Source organism: Lactuca sativa, chromosome 4 (assembly GCF_002870075.4).
Source record: "Lactuca sativa cultivar Salinas chromosome 4, Lsat_Salinas_v11, whole genome shotgun sequence".
Lineage (NCBI taxonomy): Eukaryota > Viridiplantae > Streptophyta > Magnoliopsida > Asterales > Asteraceae > Lactuca > Lactuca sativa.
The window spans coordinates 113267527-113286517 of NC_056626.2; the positions used below are offsets into that span (position 1 = coordinate 113267527).

At 32.9% G+C, this 18991-nt stretch overlaps 2 protein-coding genes across 3 annotated transcripts; one reads left to right on the forward strand and one right to left on the reverse strand.

The window, feature by feature from the left end:
* The first annotated feature begins 5614 nt into the window (after positions 1-5614).
* On the forward strand, positions 5615-9833 carry LOC111903488 (peroxisome biogenesis protein 22). Of its 2 annotated transcripts, XM_052770407.1 has the most exons (9): positions 5615-5895; positions 5956-6085; positions 7115-7324; positions 7434-7481; positions 7949-8005; positions 8622-8723; positions 9149-9214; positions 9290-9391; positions 9576-9833. In XM_052770407.1, exons 2-9 carry the CDS (start codon positions 5975-5977, stop codon positions 9675-9677), a joined length of 798 nt encoding a protein of 265 aa, XP_052626367.1. In that variant the 5' UTR covers positions 5615-5895; positions 5956-5974; the 3' UTR covers positions 9678-9833. The 2 variants fall into 2 exon arrangements, with proteins under 2 accessions (XP_052626367.1, XP_052626368.1); XM_052770408.1 differs by lacking the exon at positions 5956-6085 and having other exon boundaries at positions 5617-5895.
* Positions 9834-9949: 116 nt separating this feature from the next.
* LOC111903487 (pentatricopeptide repeat-containing protein At1g71460, chloroplastic) lies at positions 9950-12291 on the reverse strand. Its single transcript, XM_023899250.3, has one exon. The coding sequence runs from the start codon at positions 12166-12168 to the stop codon at positions 10075-10077; it is 2094 nt and encodes a 697-aa protein (XP_023755018.1). The 5' UTR covers positions 12169-12291; the 3' UTR covers positions 9950-10074.
* Positions 12292-18991: the final 6700 nt, after the last annotated feature.

Sequence of the window (18991 nt, forward strand, 5' to 3'; positions counted from 1 at the left end):
CTATGAGTTGGTTATACATTGATTGCACGAAAACGCATTGGTAACTCGATGTTATAAAACGTGCCTTTGTGTATGATTCAACAAGTAGTAGAACAAGCCATATGAGTTGAAGTTTATCCATTCCTTTTACTTTCGGGATAAAAGTGATATATGTGGGCCCCTCGATGATTTAGTGATGACACATGTGAGTGCTTGGCCAAGCCAGGACTGATTTGATTTGTTTAATTAGTCAATCGTCATAAATCGGAAATCGGGAAACAACAAGTGGACAGAGAGAATGATTTATAATCCATGTCTCAGTCCATATGATATCTAGAATGGAGGAATATATGATCCCTTATCTAATGGAAAAGTCATTGAAAAAGATCAGAGTTCGACAACGGCTTTAAGAGCTACGATTGCCAGTTAGGTTTTGAAGTCATACTCAATAATAGTTTTAGACTTATCCAAGTGGGAGACTGTTGGATTAATGTCTAAGTCCATAACTATATTTGGTATGTACTTGAGCCGACCCGGCATGGTCCATTTGGGTTGCACTTCACCCGAACAATTTATATGGATAATATTGTAAGTATAGTATAAGTTATGATTTATTAATATATAATAAGTTCTAATATATTAATATGAAATCATATTATTTAATTAGTATTGATCTTAAATTAATTTGGAATTAATTTAGTGACCATAAGTATGACTAATTAAATATGGGCTCAAGTATTTATATAGTGTGGGCTAATGCTTATTTGGAATGGGCTAGGCTTGCATGGTAAGTCCCAGGGCCGACCCAATACCCGGGCGAGTTGGGCAGCGGCCCAGGGCAGTAGAAATGTGAGGGCATAAGTTTAGTCCATCGTGTTAATACTATAAGTTTTCGGCCCAAATGAGTTCAACATCTCCGGTCTGTGTCGCTTAGACGCTTACTCGCTTCAATTCATGGAGTCTGGTTTAGGTTTCCGTCTTCCCAATCGTCACCTAGAAAATCGAAATGCCAGATGCAGAAGATGAGGAATCGATTGGCTCTTATTCGAATAAGCAACCGATTTCTGTCAAGAAAACAAGAACCACAATTTCTATAAACTTTCCTATCTCGTCTCTCGATTTCTCTAAATTCTCCTCTTTTTATACTCATTTTCTGGATACCCTTTCCAGTTCTGATTTCTGTGACTCTCTTCTCTACGATCTGGAACTCATCATATTTGGAATGGAAGTATTCTCCTGTATGGCTCTTAGTATGGATGATCGTGCCCCTATTGCTACGTAATTCCCCGATTCTTAATTTGTTGATTAGCTTTTCTAGATGTCAATTCTTCTTATCTGGTGTTATGTTTTTTGCTTTTGGAATTTTACTCAGTTGCGGTGTAATATTTGCCAAGTTTGGTTTGGTTTGGTTTGGCTTGGATTTTAAAGGTGTCTACCCTGTACGTCATTGAAATTTTCCGGACGATTCAGCTCATGATGCTATAGCCTCTGCATCATAAAAGTGTATTTAGTTAATATTGTCAATTTAAAGTCACGTTGAGTTTAGTTTCAAAGCATATTAAAGGGATTAGTTGGACTATTATGCCCTTGAAGTTGATTATGCCATTGAAGTTGATTGCCTTAATTGGGTGTTGCTACAATTCTAGCAGTGTTTTGTTGCTGACAAAATTCCTTTTTTCTAGTTTTGAGATTATATTACATTTTTTTTGAAAGAGTATAATACAACTTGATGAACACATTGACATTTTTGTTTTCTATTTTTATTATTATATTGACTTTTAAGATAATAACATTTGGGGTGTTGTTCATAGTTTAATAGTTTAATGTATCTGGATTTCGTTTTCCTGCTTCACAATTACTAGTTTTGTTTGACTCGTTATTTTAGAATCAATTACGTTATAGGGAAACTTAGTGAACTTTTTGAAATTTCTAAAGTTAACTATGATATAGATTTAATACAAGTATTGGGGCATTGTTAAGTTTTTTCGCCCAGGGCAACTAAAACCTTTGGACCGGCCCTGGTAAGTCCATGGATAATCCATGGAGCTTAACCCATGGATCTCATGGAAATAAAAAGACATGGGTATTAGGGTTTACATGGATGTAACCCTAATCCACCACACTATATAAAGGAGTACTTGGCACCTAAAATGGCACTAGTGTATGTGTAATACAAGGTGTGGCCGATTTCTACTTATGTGCTACTATTCTCTCAAGTTTCCAAGGTTTGTGGTGATTTGTGATTCCACTTGAGGCTTCCACACTATTGGGGCTAAGCTCTTAAAGCTTGAAGACATCAAGCTACATCAAAAGGTATGTCATCTAACTAGTACTTTGTAGTATAAGAGCTTCATAATATGCTAGTTAGGATTAAAGCCTTGGAAAGTTCTTATTTGCATGTATAATAGAGAAAACATAGATCCAAGGTTTATAGGGTTGCATGTACACCATAGGAGTGTTAGAATGCTCAAAACCCAACAGTTATGTGTTACTTGGAATTGATATCGTCTCAGTTAATTGCTAAGTGTATGCTTTAAAAGTTGTATACGATTAGGTTCATACAGCTCTAGAATGATCAATTTAACCTCATTTCCTATTCCTTGGTTGGTTATGAACTTAAGGGTAGAATCATTATTCGACGGTCTATTTGATCCCATTTTTTGTACAACTTACATGCATAAGGCAACCACTAGTGTTGGTTGAGGTTCTCAGTATTGCAGGGCAGATGAGTTGAGAATTCCTAGGAGAGCTTAGGAAATGACATAGTGAGATATGTATGCTGTTTATCATAGGGATGGTGTGTATGTATTCAATATGGTGACTTAGAGTATTCGGGATGGTTCTTGAGGAAAATGCAGATGGGTGTGGAAGGTCGTATTGGGCTCGTACTACTGAAAACACAGGATTTGTACTCAAGGAAAAGACAATCTTGGAAAATCTAATGGGCCTGTAGAGTGGAAGTCTCATCGGTATTATGCTAATCGTTTGTATGTTTGTATTTCAGTTGAGTATAGTGTCTACTCGAGGAGGAGCTTCCGGAACTGGTTTTGGCGCTGATGTCGAACCAATATATGAGCGGTTACGCGAGTTTATATCATCATAGATCACTTGCGGTATCATGGAGGCCACCCCTGTGATTTTCGGTACCATTAAGGAGGGGGTATGGAGCTTCTAGATGAGCGATTCGGGGTCCTTCGAGAAGAGATCGTTGCAGGACAGATAGGAGCATGAATTCCCTTGTTTTCGGGAGTTCAAGGCATGTGGAGCTCCGGAGTTCTTTGGGGCTAAGAACCCCATTGCTAGTCGTCGGTGGATCGCTGACATGGAGAATGCTCAACGAACAAGCTTCTGCCCTGAATGGGTGAATGTGGGGTTTGCTTCCTGGCTTCTAAGAAACCGAGCCCGCAACTGGTGAGAGGAGGTCAGTTGTGCACTGGGATCTAAGGAGGTGGTGGCCATGACTTGGGAGGAGTTTGTTACGAGATTTCAAAGGAGTTTGCACCAACGATTGAGGTGCAACAGCTGGTGAAGAAGTTTCATGACCTTCTCCAGAATACTAAGACCGTGGCGGAGATCATCTCTAAGTTCTATAAGAGGACTCTGTTGGTTCCATAGTATGCTACAGATGAGGGGATAAAGAACACGAGGTACTATGACATGCTAAAGGATGAGATTAAAGAGTTTATGAGCTTTTTCGGGGTGCAAGACCCTGAATGATATGATTATGAGGGCCCGAGAATGGGAGATTGAGTTGAAGCTTTGGACAAAGCGCAAGCCGGAGCTGGTATAGACAGTTATGGCCCAGGCAAAGAGGCCCAAGACTTCTGATTCTCACACTAGGGGCCAGCAGGGTCGGAGCCGTTACGTCAAGTGCGGCAAGCCGCACAGTGGAGCATGTCGAGCAGTGGGTTCGAGTTGTTTCAGATGTGGACAGACTAGTCATATGAGTATGGACTGCCCATGGGGTTCACTAATTTGCTTTCATTGCAATTAGACCGGCCATAAAAAGGTCAGTTGTCCAAGACTGACAGGAGGAGCAGTGGAGGCGCCAACACCATCCACTTTGAAGATCACCGATGGCCGCCAGGGCAAGGCGAAGTCACCTGTGCTGAAGATTCGGGCATTCCAACTGATAACGGATGAGGCGCGTTCAACACCGAATGTGGTCACTGGTATGATTCCCTTCTTTATTCTATTTTGTTGTCGTTATTTATGCTTATGTTTTATCTGATTATGTATAGGGACCTTCTTGGTCAATGGTATGACTGCTCATGTCCTATTTGATTCAGGTGCAAAATCAAAACCCTAGAACCATGAACTAAATTTTCCAGATCTTCAGAACAAAAACACTAAAAATTCAAATTTCCATATCTGGAAACCCTCATCCTTCTCATGCCCGATTCTAGCAGACGACCATAATGGTTTCAAACGGTTTCCCCCTTTCTCAAATCTACGTCGCCACCTAATATCGGAGCAGATGAAGACGTTGCCACCTCAACACGGAGCAAGGGTTTGCATATATTTACAGATCTGTTGTTCGACTCTCTTTTTCCTTCTTCGGCAATGCCGGCGCCTCTAAGATCTAGATGAGATCAGAGCTAGGGTTTGCAGAGGTGATTGTGACACAGAAATTGAAGATAAGGTTTGTAAGGGCAACATCAGTGGTAACTTCGTCTCTTACGTTTTGCTTATCCCTTTCATAAACAGAGTCAGAGATAGAGTTTGTAAAGACGAAGAGTAAATCTAGAAAGACGACAACAAAGACGTGTTGTTTTTAACGTCGTCGTTATCTTCGTCTTCATTAGTTTGAGGGTTCCGACGATTTCTGGAGCTTCCATAGACTGAGGATTCCAACAAAGGTGGTGGTTTTCGTCATCTAGAGTTGTTCACCTGAGCCGTTTGTAGAGTCGTTTGTGTGTGTGTGTGAGAGAGAGAGATAGAGATAGATAGAGAGAGAGAGAGATGGGGGAGGGGAATGCATGTCTGAAGCGTTCTAACGACGGTGACGATTTCCGACGACAGTGGTTTCCAACAGTGGTGGTTTCGGGAATAGGCGGTGATTTCCGATGAAAAATATAGAGAGTGAGAATAGGAAGAGGGACGTGGGTTGGGTGGGGTTTATATTTTGATTTTTGTTTTATTTTAATTAAATAAATTAAAATAAATAAAAAAGGAAAAAATAAATAGAAAGGGCAAACATGTCATTTCAAACACACTCAATTATGAAATGAACCAAAAACGCAACAAAAACCTTATTTTGGACCACCGATACAATTTCAAAACATTTTGGACAATCGTCTCAATTTTTGACATACCACATGGGCCAAATTCACAATTTTGTCTAAAATTTTTGTTAATTGTTTAAAAGTAATTGCAAATAAAATTTCATAATGTAAAGAGCTAAAGTTTTAAAAATAATAATAATACTAAAATGCGTTTTAGATATAAAAAAAATAAGTATCTAAATATATCTTCAAATTAGGGACATTTTTTTAGAGTTATAAATTTTATCGTGAATCTCATATAATTGATGGTAAAAAAATGGTTATTTTGTTAAGAAGCTTCCTCCTAAGCTAATTTTGTGATACCCTTTTTTCTAAAAAGTAAAAACAAACTCGCGAATTTAAGAGCCTGACTTTAATCAACACCCCTTCCTTGACGCCAAGATCTGTTTTCTACTCTTTCCGTCTCTTTCAACTTCAAACACTCGTTTTCTCTCCCTTGAATGATACACAAACTAATGAAAGTCTAGAAAACTGCTTGATTTTTTTTTCTTTAAGGTGAGCGCTCGAATAAGATTAACTAATTGCAATACATACAGACATGGATGATTACACGAAGGACGATGTTTCACAGCTGATCAAGAGAATTGGGGCTTTTCTATCCGCCAGAATGTCCGAAATATTAGATACCCAGGTGCTAATTTCATTTTCATTTTTGCAAGTTTCTTGTTATTTGAGTTTCCCATTTTCGCAGGCTTGATCTTACTGCCTCTATGATTTTTATCGTAATTTGTGGTGAAAATGTGAAATCCGAATTGGGGTTTTCCCTATGGTTCCATGATGATGAGAATTTGAGGTTTGTGAAGATAATCGAAATTGGAAAGGTTGGTTTAGGTTATGCACTTTGATCAAGAGCAACATTAGTAGTAACATATTCTACGCCCCAATTCCCATAAACATGTGATTCCATGGTGTTATGCTCACAGTTCGAACCATGATAAAACAACTGTTGGTATTGCAATCTCAACACCATGTTCACCTCTAGTGATCACTTCTCATTATCATAGTTATCGATTGCAACAAACTTCAATATATTCGTTTATCATAACATCCTGCCTCTATTTCGTCCTATTACAACATTGTACTTTGAAAACAAACTACCCAATTATAGCAATGCCATAGAAATACAAAGCAATTTTCCTTGTTATAATCGGGTAGCTTTTTCAATGTTCTAACAAGAAAAGAAATTGAAAGTAAAATGCTATCTTTGAGTAGATTTTTCTAACCAGAGATTGAGATTTTCCTTGATATGTAGGTTTTCTTGATATTTCACCAAAGAAACACTAGGAATCCTTACTCTCTTAGACATCATGCATAGGATAACATATGGCATCAACTTTAGGGGATTGGATCACTCAATATTTCACACATAGATTTTGTAAATCATCATTTTAGCATGCATCCAATTTTGTAAATCAACATGGATTCATCTTTTCTTTAGCTGTTGATCTAATTCACCTAAATAATTACCAATAAATAGGTACTATTAAGTATTAAGTAACCTGAACTTCTTATTTTACACTATCAAAATGTAACTCATGGCACACTAAATAGTAAATAGCACGTTCGAGCCCTAAATCTACTATATTGGCAACGAAAAAAAAAATTTTTTGACCATTTTTGGCAATTTCTATTTTTGTACAAGATACTTAAATCTCAGGACTTATTTTGGTATGATTATCTTATGAGGCATATAACATTAAAACTCTGAAGTTTCAATTGTTACTTTTGGAAAATAAATTATCCAATCTCAAATAATCCTACTTCTTGTATTGTGTGCATGTTTTGTGATCATATCATCTGCACTCTAAACTCTTTTTTAAGCAAAAAAAATAAAATAAAATGAATTGCAGGATTTAAGATCTGTTTGGGCTTTAGTGGCTGTTGTTTGTACTATAATTTTTACATGGAGGCTACTCTTAGCACCTAGTGGGCCCCATGGGAGACAACCTAAACCTCAACCTCAACCTCAGCCTTCTTCTCAAGTCAATACTCAACCAAATTCAAATCTCTTGCCTTCATCAACTCAAACTGTAATCGATGACCTTTTTCAACCTGTAAAGGTAATTTTAACTTTTTTTTTTTTTTTTTTTTTTTTTTTTTCTATAAAAATCTTAGTTTTAATTCTTTTGGTTTTGGGTTACTTATAATTTATTCTACTTGTTTTTGCAGCCTACTTTGGGACAAATAGTTAGACAAAGATTAAATGATGGAAGGAAGGTATCACACACACACACACACACACATATATATATATATATATATATATATATATATATATATATATATATATATATATATATATATTGAATAAGTTTTGTATTTACTGTAGGGAAAAATTTAGAAAAGCAATTGCACTTTCACCATTTTATTGATATAGCCACTGAACTATTTACCTTTTTTTATGATTGTTAGTTTGTTACAATAATAGTTTAGTGGTTAAATTGATAAAATGGGAAACGTATGCTGTGTTTTTCTTTAATTTTTCCTGAAATCAAACCGTGTAACCAGGAAAAATGGTAAGAAAAAGTGTAATGGTTTAGTTTTAGTCGCTACAAAAAAAAATAAGTGGCTAGATCGATAAAACGGGGAGTTTTTATTTATATAAATGTAAAATAGTTGTATTGTAGACACTTAATTTTTATGTTATCATATAAAATATAAATGTTTGGTTGATTTTGGTGAAGGTAACATGTCGGTTGCTTGGCATTATACTTGAGGAAAGTACTCCAGAGGAGCTTCAGGTCGTGACTGTGATTCATTTTTTATAATTTTTTTTTTTTGTTTTTTTTGGGGGTTAAATGTTTGTTTATGCAAACCATGTTTTATATATTTTTCTTTTTTTGAATTAAATGCGTATTTATGCAACAATGTTTCACCTTTATACCAATTTTTACAACAAAGTGGTTTTCGACACGGACTATGCAACCAGTTAATTTATCATATTGATATTTAGGTAAAATAATTTTGTATCTTGAGAAAAATTATTATTAACAATTTTATAGACAAATTTTTTGACTCGTATACCTAATAAGTTGATTTTGTTTATTATCTCATTTTAAATGGTCATATACTAATAAAATTAAAAATGGGCTCATGCAACAACTTTTCACACTTTTACTAATTAATGCAACAAAGTGTTTACTTTTTAGACATGATTAAGCAACCATGTTTCAATTTTGCATATTTTGGTCCTAGAGTGAAGCATGGTTGCATATTTTGTTCAAAAAAACCAGTTTGTTTCATTGTTTGCATAAACAAAAATGAAAAAAACTAATCCTTATTATTTTTCATACATATTTCAATCTCAAGATCAAGTCATGTGATTTATGCTTTCATTGTATTTGTATATTATTGTAGAATCAAGCAACTGTGAGATCTTCGGTTTTGGAAGTTGTATTGGAGATGACAAAGTTTTGTGACCTTTATCTCATGGAAACCGTTTTAGATGATGAAACCGAAGTATGATCATCTATCTTACCCACTTTTTTTTTTTTTTTTTTACTTTGACTTTGACCATGACTGATCTCAATGGGACAAAATTACTACTTTTTGTCCAACCCAAAGAGATGTATTGATCTCTCTGTTGTGAACATCGATTATAATTTTCTCAATCTCTCATTTGTGCAAAAGACGTCAATGCCCTCCTCATCCTCAACGTCGAAAATAACCGTAGAAAACTTGAGAAAATGGTGTCATACTTTGGGGAAATGGAAGATTAAAATAAATGAGGGCAAATTTTGTAAAAAAAAAAAAAGTCAGGACTTAATGGGGGAAAGCCTCATTTCCATGACTTTCTCTGTTAAGTCTTTAAGTAATAAAGGAAAAGAAACAACACTTCAGTATGTACTATTGTCTATTTTTTCATAAAGTAATTGTGTTTGCAGAAAAGGGTTTTAACTGCATTGGAAAATGCGGGCATTTTTACATCAGGTGGCTTGATTAAAGACAAGGTAAATTGTTAAATACTATTTTAATGAATTATAATATAAATATAAATATAAATATAATATAATATGAAATTGCAGGTTCTGTTTTGTAGCAAAGAAGTTGGGCGGACTTCTTTCGTTAGACAATTGGAGCCCGATTGGCATATAGACTCAAACCGCGAAATTTCTTCTCAATTGGCGGTATGTTTATATTTATATTTATGTTTATACATTTTTTGTTATAAGAAGCAAATTAAAAGTACAATACAAAATACAATGTTTTAATGAAAAAAATTGTGAACGCAATGCTATAATTGGGTAATTTTTTATTTATTTATTTTCTAACATGGTTGATTTTGTTTTTGGTGTTTTCGTTTTATGGCAGAGGTTCATCAAATGTCAACTCCACATTTCACCACTTAAAACCGAGCAAATTGCTCCAAATGTTTTCACTTCTTCATCTTTGGAACAGTTCTTTGGGGTTTGACTTTCTTGAATAAGTCAACGATGCAAATATGTACTTTTTTTTTTCAGTCTCTTATAAGATCCGATGTATACCCACAGTCGTGATGGATGATGATGATGATGTATGTGCAGTAGTTTTGCTTAAATTTCTATAAATAACACTACTTACATTTCTTTACCCATAATAGCAACACACTTGTATTTCTTTTTATTGATAATAGCTATATGTAACAAATAAAATACATCACCCATATTGATAGTGAAATGTAAGTACTTTGTATTATCGGTATTGAATAATCCAAAAACAATTTTTACCACTATAATAAGGAAAGTAATTGGCTAGACTTTTCAAATTACAATGAGTTCATAAGAAAAAGTATATTGAAATTAAGTTGTTTTTACATTTAACTTGATTACAATTACAAAGATGCCCTCAATCGACTAAACCTTTCAGCTTCATCGGTTCGACCCAAATTCTTCAAAACCCTAATAATGCTCAAGTAATCTTCTTCGGTTGCTTCAACTTTATATCTCCGAGTCATCAACCGAAAAACCCGTAAAGCATCATCCACTAATCCACCTCTTTCACAAATCCACAAAACCGCCTTAAAAGTAAACCGGTTTGGCAAAAACCCGCGGGTCATCATCTCGTTAAAAATACCAACCGCTTCTTGATAACAAGAAGCATATCCGTACGCCTCGATGACTGCAGTCCAAGTCATCGAACCCTTCACCGGAACCCCCTCAAAAACCCTAATCGCAGTAGAAATTTCACCGCAAACACCGTAAAACTTCATAATCTCAGAACAAACAAACGGAATCGAATCAAAGTTTTTCTTCAAAACATGTCCGTGTAACTCCTTCCCGAGTTTCACCGCCCGTAGTTCACTGCAAACCCTAAAAATTCTCGAAACCGCCACCGAATCCGGGCGGTGTTTGGATACCGCCATTGATCGGAAAACCCTAATCGCGTCATCGAATCGCTTCGATTCCATATACGATTCGATCATAACCGTCCATGAGATCACGTTTCTTCTCTCGAGATGATCGAAAAGTCTAATGGAGTAATTATGAACACCACATTTCGAGTACATCATCATTAATGATGTGGTGACACCGATTTGTTTAACGAAATTGTTCTTGATTGCAAAACAATGGATTTCTTTACCCGATTTTAAAGCTTTGAGCTTTTCGCAAACAGGAATGACGGTGTTGATGGTTACAACATCGGGCTTGAACCGTTCTTGTTGCATCCAAACGATTGATTTCAAAGCCATGTCGAACCGGTTGTTTGCAGCGTAACCGGACATGAGTGCAGTCCACGAGATCGTGTTCCGTTCGTTTGAATTGTAGAAAACCGTTCTTCCCGACCCCAAATCACCGCATTTGGAGTACATATCGATTAAACCGGATTGGATAGGCAATTGTTTTGAGTACTCTTTTGTCTTGATTATGTAGGCGTGTACTTCTTGACCGAGTTTTCGGGATGAAATTTCACCAATTACGGGGAGGATTGTGGTTAAAGTAACAGAATTTGGAGCTATTTGTTCTTTTAGCATCAAACGGAAGTGATCTAGGGCTTCGATTTGAAGCCGATTGTGTGCAAAACCCGCGATCATAGCTCCCCATAAGACCACATCACGGTGATCTTCGCACATTTCTTCGAATAGTTGGCGGGCGAGTTTAATTTTATGACATTTGAAGTACATATCGATCAAACAAGTGGTTACAATGGAATCGTCTATGAATCCGTTCTTGATTAATAGTCCATGAGTCTTTAAACCTTGATAAAGGGCCGAAGATCCACCCAAACTTTTGAGCAAACAGGAGAATGTGTAAACATTCAATTCGATGCCCAATTCCCGCATTCGTGAAAATGTTTCGAGGATTTTATGATGGTTCTTACCACCCACAACCACATTGCCCCTGAGCAAAGCGTTCCATGGGTAGACACTTGATGTTGGCATTTCGTCGAACAGGTGGTGAGCATCTTCAACCGACCCACATGAGGTGTACATATTAACAAGCTTAGTTCGTAAGAACTCGTTATTTTCAAGCCCATTGATACGGATATGAGTGTGAATCACTTTCCCGATGGATAACGACTTCACTCGAACAACTGCCGCGATGAGTTCGGAGAATGTAGTTGGGTTTACAGGAACACCACGTTTTTCCAAGTAATCCAATATACTTAGAGCCTCTTTGAGCTTGTTTTGCTTGGCGAATCTTTGAATATCTTTATAAATGGCAATAGGGTTCTTGGTGTGGATTGGTATCGATGACGGGAATATATATTTTTCATCGAAATCTCGGTGTTTTTTCCTTGTGGGTGTTTGAGATTGAGATTGAGGAGAGACTGTTGAAGATTTGATTTTGAAACTGGGGTGATTCTGGTTGCTTAGAGGGTTCGCCAGGAAATGGTGGAGATGAACGGTTGTAGAAGAAGGTAAGAAGAGGTTACAGAGGCCTTCCATTTGGGTACATTCAAGCAGACCTATCCCATACATAAACATATGTTGTTTCTCGTTTTTACTGAATGAACCTCGTAGTTATAGTTGATTACTATTTTACTATAGACTCAATCTGGAATAAAAATGAATTTCTGTTTAGTTATACTTGTAAATTCGAGAAATCAAAAAAAAAAAAAAAAATCAATTCTTTGAATAAAGATTTGACCATTATAAACATGTTAACAAAAATGACATTTTTTTTATATATAAATAACCATTTTTTCTAAAAACATATATTCCAAGTATTATTTTGAATTTCGGATTCTATAGTTAAACCACTATTTTTTTTATATATATATTTTTTTTGTTATCAATTTAACGTTGTAAATCTAATTTTCGGCTTTTAGTAATATTTTTTTTTTATAAAAAAATATAATTTAACAGTTGAGTTTATAAATAAATCAACACTCATCTGACATTGTTATTAATTGAACTACCAAACTTCCATCGATAATTTTACATCCACGTACCACTTTATTATTACATTATCATCCATCTAAATCTCAATTAATTCATTATATATATATATATATATATATATATATATATATATATATACACACACACACACTAGGCGAATTTTCGCACGTTCGCCGTTATGCAAAAACACTTATATAATTGAAATCTTTAAAAATCTTTGTTTTCTGAAATATAATAATAACGTTGTTGTTAAATTTGATATACTAATTCGTATACTAAGTTGATATAATATATTGATTATGACCTTTACCCGCGGATTAGTCATGAAAAAAATTAAATATAATATATGGTTTAATGTTATTTATAGATGTTATTGTTATTTAATTTTTTAAAATTTATTTTCTTAACGTTTTAATTTCTATGAAATTATTTAAAAGTCAAACATTTTTTTTTTTTGTATTTAAAGGTAACAATATAATCATTTATATAGAGTTATTTTTAACTATTGTTATTGTAAGTTACTTTAAGCTACTTTTTTTAAAACTTTTAATGATTATAAAAATATCTTTAGGAAATATTGTAATTAAATTGAGATTACAATTTCGTTTTTGCATTTAGCACTACAATTTATCACTTTTAATTATTCACAAAATATTCTTTGGGTTTTTTAAATGACATTGAAATTTATATTTAAATTCATCATATAATGTTTTAAATTAAGAATTTAAGTATTTTTATCTAAACTGTTCCAAAGTTGTAGTTTTAAACTGATGATGGTTTACATACAACAACATATTAAATCTAATAAATTAATTATAATATGTTAAAAGTTAAAAACATAACTTTGTAAATATAAGTATATATATTGTTTCAATATTGAAATTTAGTTTATTTATGATTACACTTTAGGTTTGATATTTATTTAACCTTATTAACCAACTTATAATCATTATTAGAAAGACACTACAATTTATCACTTTTAACTATTTTTTAGGTTATTTAAGTCGAATTAAAATTTATATTTAAGTTGACCCTATATTTAAATTAATAATGTAAGTATCTATTCAAACTGATCAAAAATTGTAATTTTAAAATGATAATGGTTTACATATTAAAACTAATAAATTATATATAATATATTAAAAGTTAAAGACATAACTTTATAAGTAAAAGTAAAGATACTATTTTGGCCAACTTATAATCATTATTAGAAAAAAATTGAAAAGTCATGGGAGTTTCAAATGAATGTGGTGAAAGGAAAATGCATGGGAGTTTCAAATGAATGTAGTGAAAGAAAAAATGTTTCCTGTATAATATAGTACTAGGCGAATGCCTGCGCGTTATGTAGAAAAACCTATATAGTTGAAATCTTTACAAATATATGTTTTTTTTAAATATAACAATAACGCTGTTGTTAAATTTGATATAATAACTATATTGGTTATTTTGAATTATATGATAATATGTACATCTATTATAACTGTACAATCCCAACTGTTTGAATGACTTCTACCCGCGAGTTACTCATGAATAAAATTAAATATAATATATGGATTAATGTTATTTATAGTTTTTGTTATCGTTAATTAGTTTTTTTTTTAATTTATTTTCTTAACGTTTTAATTTCTATCATTATAGTTATTTAAAACATCAGACATTGTCTTTTGATTTTAAAGGTAATAGTATAATCCTTTATATAGAGTTATTTTTAACTATTGTTATTGTAAGTTATTTTAAGCTACTTATATGAAAACTTTTATCGATTATACAAATATCTTTAGGAAATATTTTAGTTAAATTGATATTATAATTTAGTTTTTGCATTTAGCACTACAAATTATTGCTTTTAACTATTCACAAAATATTCATTTGGTTTTTTAAATGGAACTGAAATTTATATTTAAGTTAACACTGTAATGTTATATTTAAATTAACAGTTTAAGTATTTTGTCCAAACTGTTCAAAAGTTGTAGCTTTAAATTGATAGTGGTTTACATAAAACAACATATTAAATCTAATAAATTAAGTATAATATTTTAAAAGTTAAAGACATACCTTTATAAATAGAAGTAAATATATTATTTTAATATTGAAATTTAGTTTATTTATTATTACACTTTAGGTTAGATATTTATTTAACCTTATTAACCAAATTATAATCATTATCAGAAAATTTATCACTTGTAATTATTTACAAAATATTATTTGGGTTGTTAAAGTTAAACTAAAATTTATATTTAAGCTGGTCCTGTAATGTTATATTTAAATTTATAATTTAAATATTTTATACAAATTGTTCAAAAGTTGTAGCTTTAAAATGATAATGGTTTGCATCCAACAATATATTAAAACTAATAAATTAAGTACAATATGTTAAAAGTTTTAAAAACATAACTTTATAAGTAGAAGTAAAGATATTTTTTTAATATTGAAATTTAGTTTATATATGATTACACTTTAGGTTTCATATTTATTTAATCTTATTAACCAATTTATAATCATTATTAGAAAGAAATTGAAAAGTCATGAGAGTTTCAAATGAATGTGGTGAAAGGAAAAATGCGTGGAAGTTTCAAATGAATGTGGTGAAAGAAAAAATGCATGTATTTTAATAATGAATGTGGTGAAAGGAAAAATACATGGAAGTTTCAAATGAATGTGGTGAAAGAAAAAATGCTTCTATATTATAAAGGAAACATTTTTTCTTTCACCACATTCATTTGAAACTTCCATGTATTTTTCCTTTCACCAAATTCATTCAAAACTCTCATGACTTTTCAATTTCCTTCTAACAATGATTATAAGTTGGTTAATATGATTAAATAAATATCAAACCTAAAGTGTAATCATATATAAACTAAATTTCAATATTAAAAGAATGTTTTTACTTCTACTTATAAAGGTATGTTTTTTTAACTTTTTAATTTAAATATTTTATACAAATTGTTCAAAAGTTGTAGCTTTAAAATGATAATGGTTTGCATCCAACAATATATTAAAACTAATAAATTAAGTATAATATGTTAAAAGTTAAAAAACATAACTTTATAAGTAGAAGTAAAGATATTTTTTAATATTGAAATTTAGTTTATATATGATTAAACTTTAGGTTTGATATTTATTTAATCTTATTAACCAACTTATAATCATTATTAGAAAGAAATTGAAAAGTCATGGGAGTTTCAAATGAATGTGGTGAAAGGAAAAATACATGGAAGTTTTAAATGAATTTGGTGAAAGAAAAAATGCTTCCTTTATAATATGATATGATATGATAGGATAGGATAGGATGATATATATATATATATATATATATATATATATATATATATATATATATATATATATATATATATACATAGTGGCGTAGCCATGATTTTATTTTAGGGTAGGCCAAAAAATTTACAATGTATGAACGAGATATGGGATCTAAAGTTTTGAATTAGGGTATGCCAAATAATTTACAAAGTATGAGCCAGATATGGGATCTGAAGTTTTGAATGAGATGAATTAATTCCTTTTATTTAACATATATATATATATATATATATATATATATATATATATATATATATATATATATATATACTTTTTATGGTGTGGGCCAAGCCCCACCTTTGCCTCTATGTGGCTACGCCACTATATATATATATATATATCATATCATCATATCATATCATATCATACTATATTATAAAGGAAACATTTTTTCTTTCACCACATTTATTTGAAACTCCCATGCATTTTTGTTTTCACCACATTCATTTGAAACTCTCATGACTTTTCAGTTTCTTTCTAATAATGATTATAAGTTAGTTAATAAGATTAAATAAATATCAAACCTAAAGTGTAATCATATATAAACTAAATTTCAATATTAAAAAAAATATCTTTACTTCTACTTATAAAATTATGTTTTAAACATGTTTAAATTATAACATATTTGAGAGCGAAAACCGTTCATAACATATGTTACATCAAATCCATTTTTTGAATGTCTTCTGACTAGTTAATTCATTCTCAAATCTAGTCATCATTCAACCCCCATCAATAAGCTCAAGGCTTGTAGCATGTCTGAATCTATGAGGATGATGGTAGATGTCAAACAAGTAAAATATGAAGAACTTAAAGTGAAATATAATCCACGAAAAGATACTATAGGAGCAATTACATAAAAGAAAAAAATGGATAGTGGGCATGAAAAAAAAATATGAAAAGACTATAATGCCTTTATGTATTTTTTTTAATCAAATAACTTATTATTATTATTATTGATATAAAACATAGGGTAAATTACACAATTCATCCCTTGGACATATGTCAAAACGCACGATTACTCTCTATTTTCAAAAATCAACTTGGACCATACTTGGGTTTGTTTTTTTCTTGCACACTTAGTCCCTTTGGACATAAAAGGACTAATTTGCCCCTAATATTTTTTTTGTTTTCTTTTATTCTTTTATTCTTTTTTAATTTAAAAAAAAAAAAGAAATTTCTCCATAAGCACACAAACCACTATCCCCTACCTTCGTTCTCCCCCTCCGCCTTAAGAACACCAACAATGATTTTCTTTTCTGGCAAGCCGTCCCTGTCGCCTACCTTTGTCGGAATCTGAAACCGAAAACTAAACCTAACAACTAATCTGAAAAACAAAATCAAAACCTAAAATCTAACCTAAGCTAAAACTCAAAATAAAAATAGAATCAAATCCAACCTCACCTGAAACTCAAAATTAAAATCGAAGTTGGCCTCATGTTCGTCTTAGTAACATCCCAAAAATCACTACATTTTTTTCATTTTTCAATTTAAGTAAAATCATTATTTCAATAAAAACCCAAGTCATAAAAACCAAGTATCAAATACAAATATCTCAAAATCAGAGTATCATAAAATCTCCAAAACATATCACTGAAGGATGTCTATAATCACACCTTCGCCTTGCCCCAATCATCGGAAGTACCTGAAACATAAAACTTAAATTGTAAGCCACAACTTAGTGAGTTTCCCCAAAATACCCCATACAATAGAACATATACAAACGCATGTTGGGTCCACAGTCATCGGACAGGATTACCCTCCGGTCCACAACCATTGGGCTGGATTACCCCGGCCCATAATTATCAGAGTGAAATGCTCTGGTGTGTTGGTGTAACACCCCGACTCTCAGTTAATAATTTTATAGCTTTATTTTCATATTAAAAGGTCTACTCAACGAGTTGGATGCCCTGATTCGTCGAGTAGGAACGTTTTTGGCCACGTGTTTAAGTGAATAACTCGCCGAGTCGGAGGCATGACTCGACGAGTTGGAGCTGGATGATGAAACCCTAATTTTCGGGGTTTTGCACCCTATTTAAAGGGTCATTAGCCCCCTTAGCCTCCCTTACACCCCTTTTGAGTCCAGAAACCCTAAAACACATTTTCTCTCCATATTTGTGTGTTTTTAAGCTTGGAAGGTGGATCAAAGACTCTTGATAGTGCATAGAGCAACTATACCACAACAGAGAATGAGTTGTTAGCTATTGTCTTTGCATTGGAGAAATTCCGACAATACCTCCTCGGAACCAAATTGATTATCAATTCGGACCATGTAGATATAAAGCATTTACTACTCAAGAAATATTCGAAGCCAAGGTTAATCCGGTGGATGTTGCTTTTGCAAGAGTTCGATATAAAAATCAAAGATAAAAGTAGGAAAAGGAATTTGGTTGTTGATCATCTTAGTCGTATTGTGCCACCTGCAGACACCACACCAATCTGTGACACATTCCCAGATGAGCACTTGTTCGTTATCAAGGAAGCCCCATGGTATGCAGATATTGTCAACTATTTGGTCACAAATCAGTTTCCCCCGGAGTCCACACGTTGGCAAAAGGACAAAATCAAGAAGGAGGCCAACCAATATGTATGGGATGAGCCTTACCTTTGGAAGTATTGTGCAGACCAAATGATCCGAAGGTGTGTTGAGCAAAAAGAGGTACAATCTATCCTTAACTTTTGTCATTCCTATGCTTGTGGAGGTCATTTTGGACCCCAAAGGACAACTAGAAAAGTCTTAGATAGCGGATTCTGTTGGCCTACATTTTTCACGATTCTTATGTGTTATGTGCACATTATGATAAGTGCCAAAGATCCGGGTCCTTAAGCTCTAGGAATCAAATGCCCCTTACTCCCATTTTAGTAAGTGAGATCTTTGATGTATGGGGTATTGACTTTATGGGACCATTTCCGCCCTCTTTTGGTTGTCCATATATCTTGTTGGTGGTGGACTATGTGTCAAAATGGGTGGAGGCCAAAGCCACCCGTACTAATGATTCCAAACTTGTGGCGGATTTTCTTAAGGCATCGATTTTCTCCCGGTTTGGTACTCCAAAGGCTCTCATAAGTGATTGTGGGACTCATTTTTGCA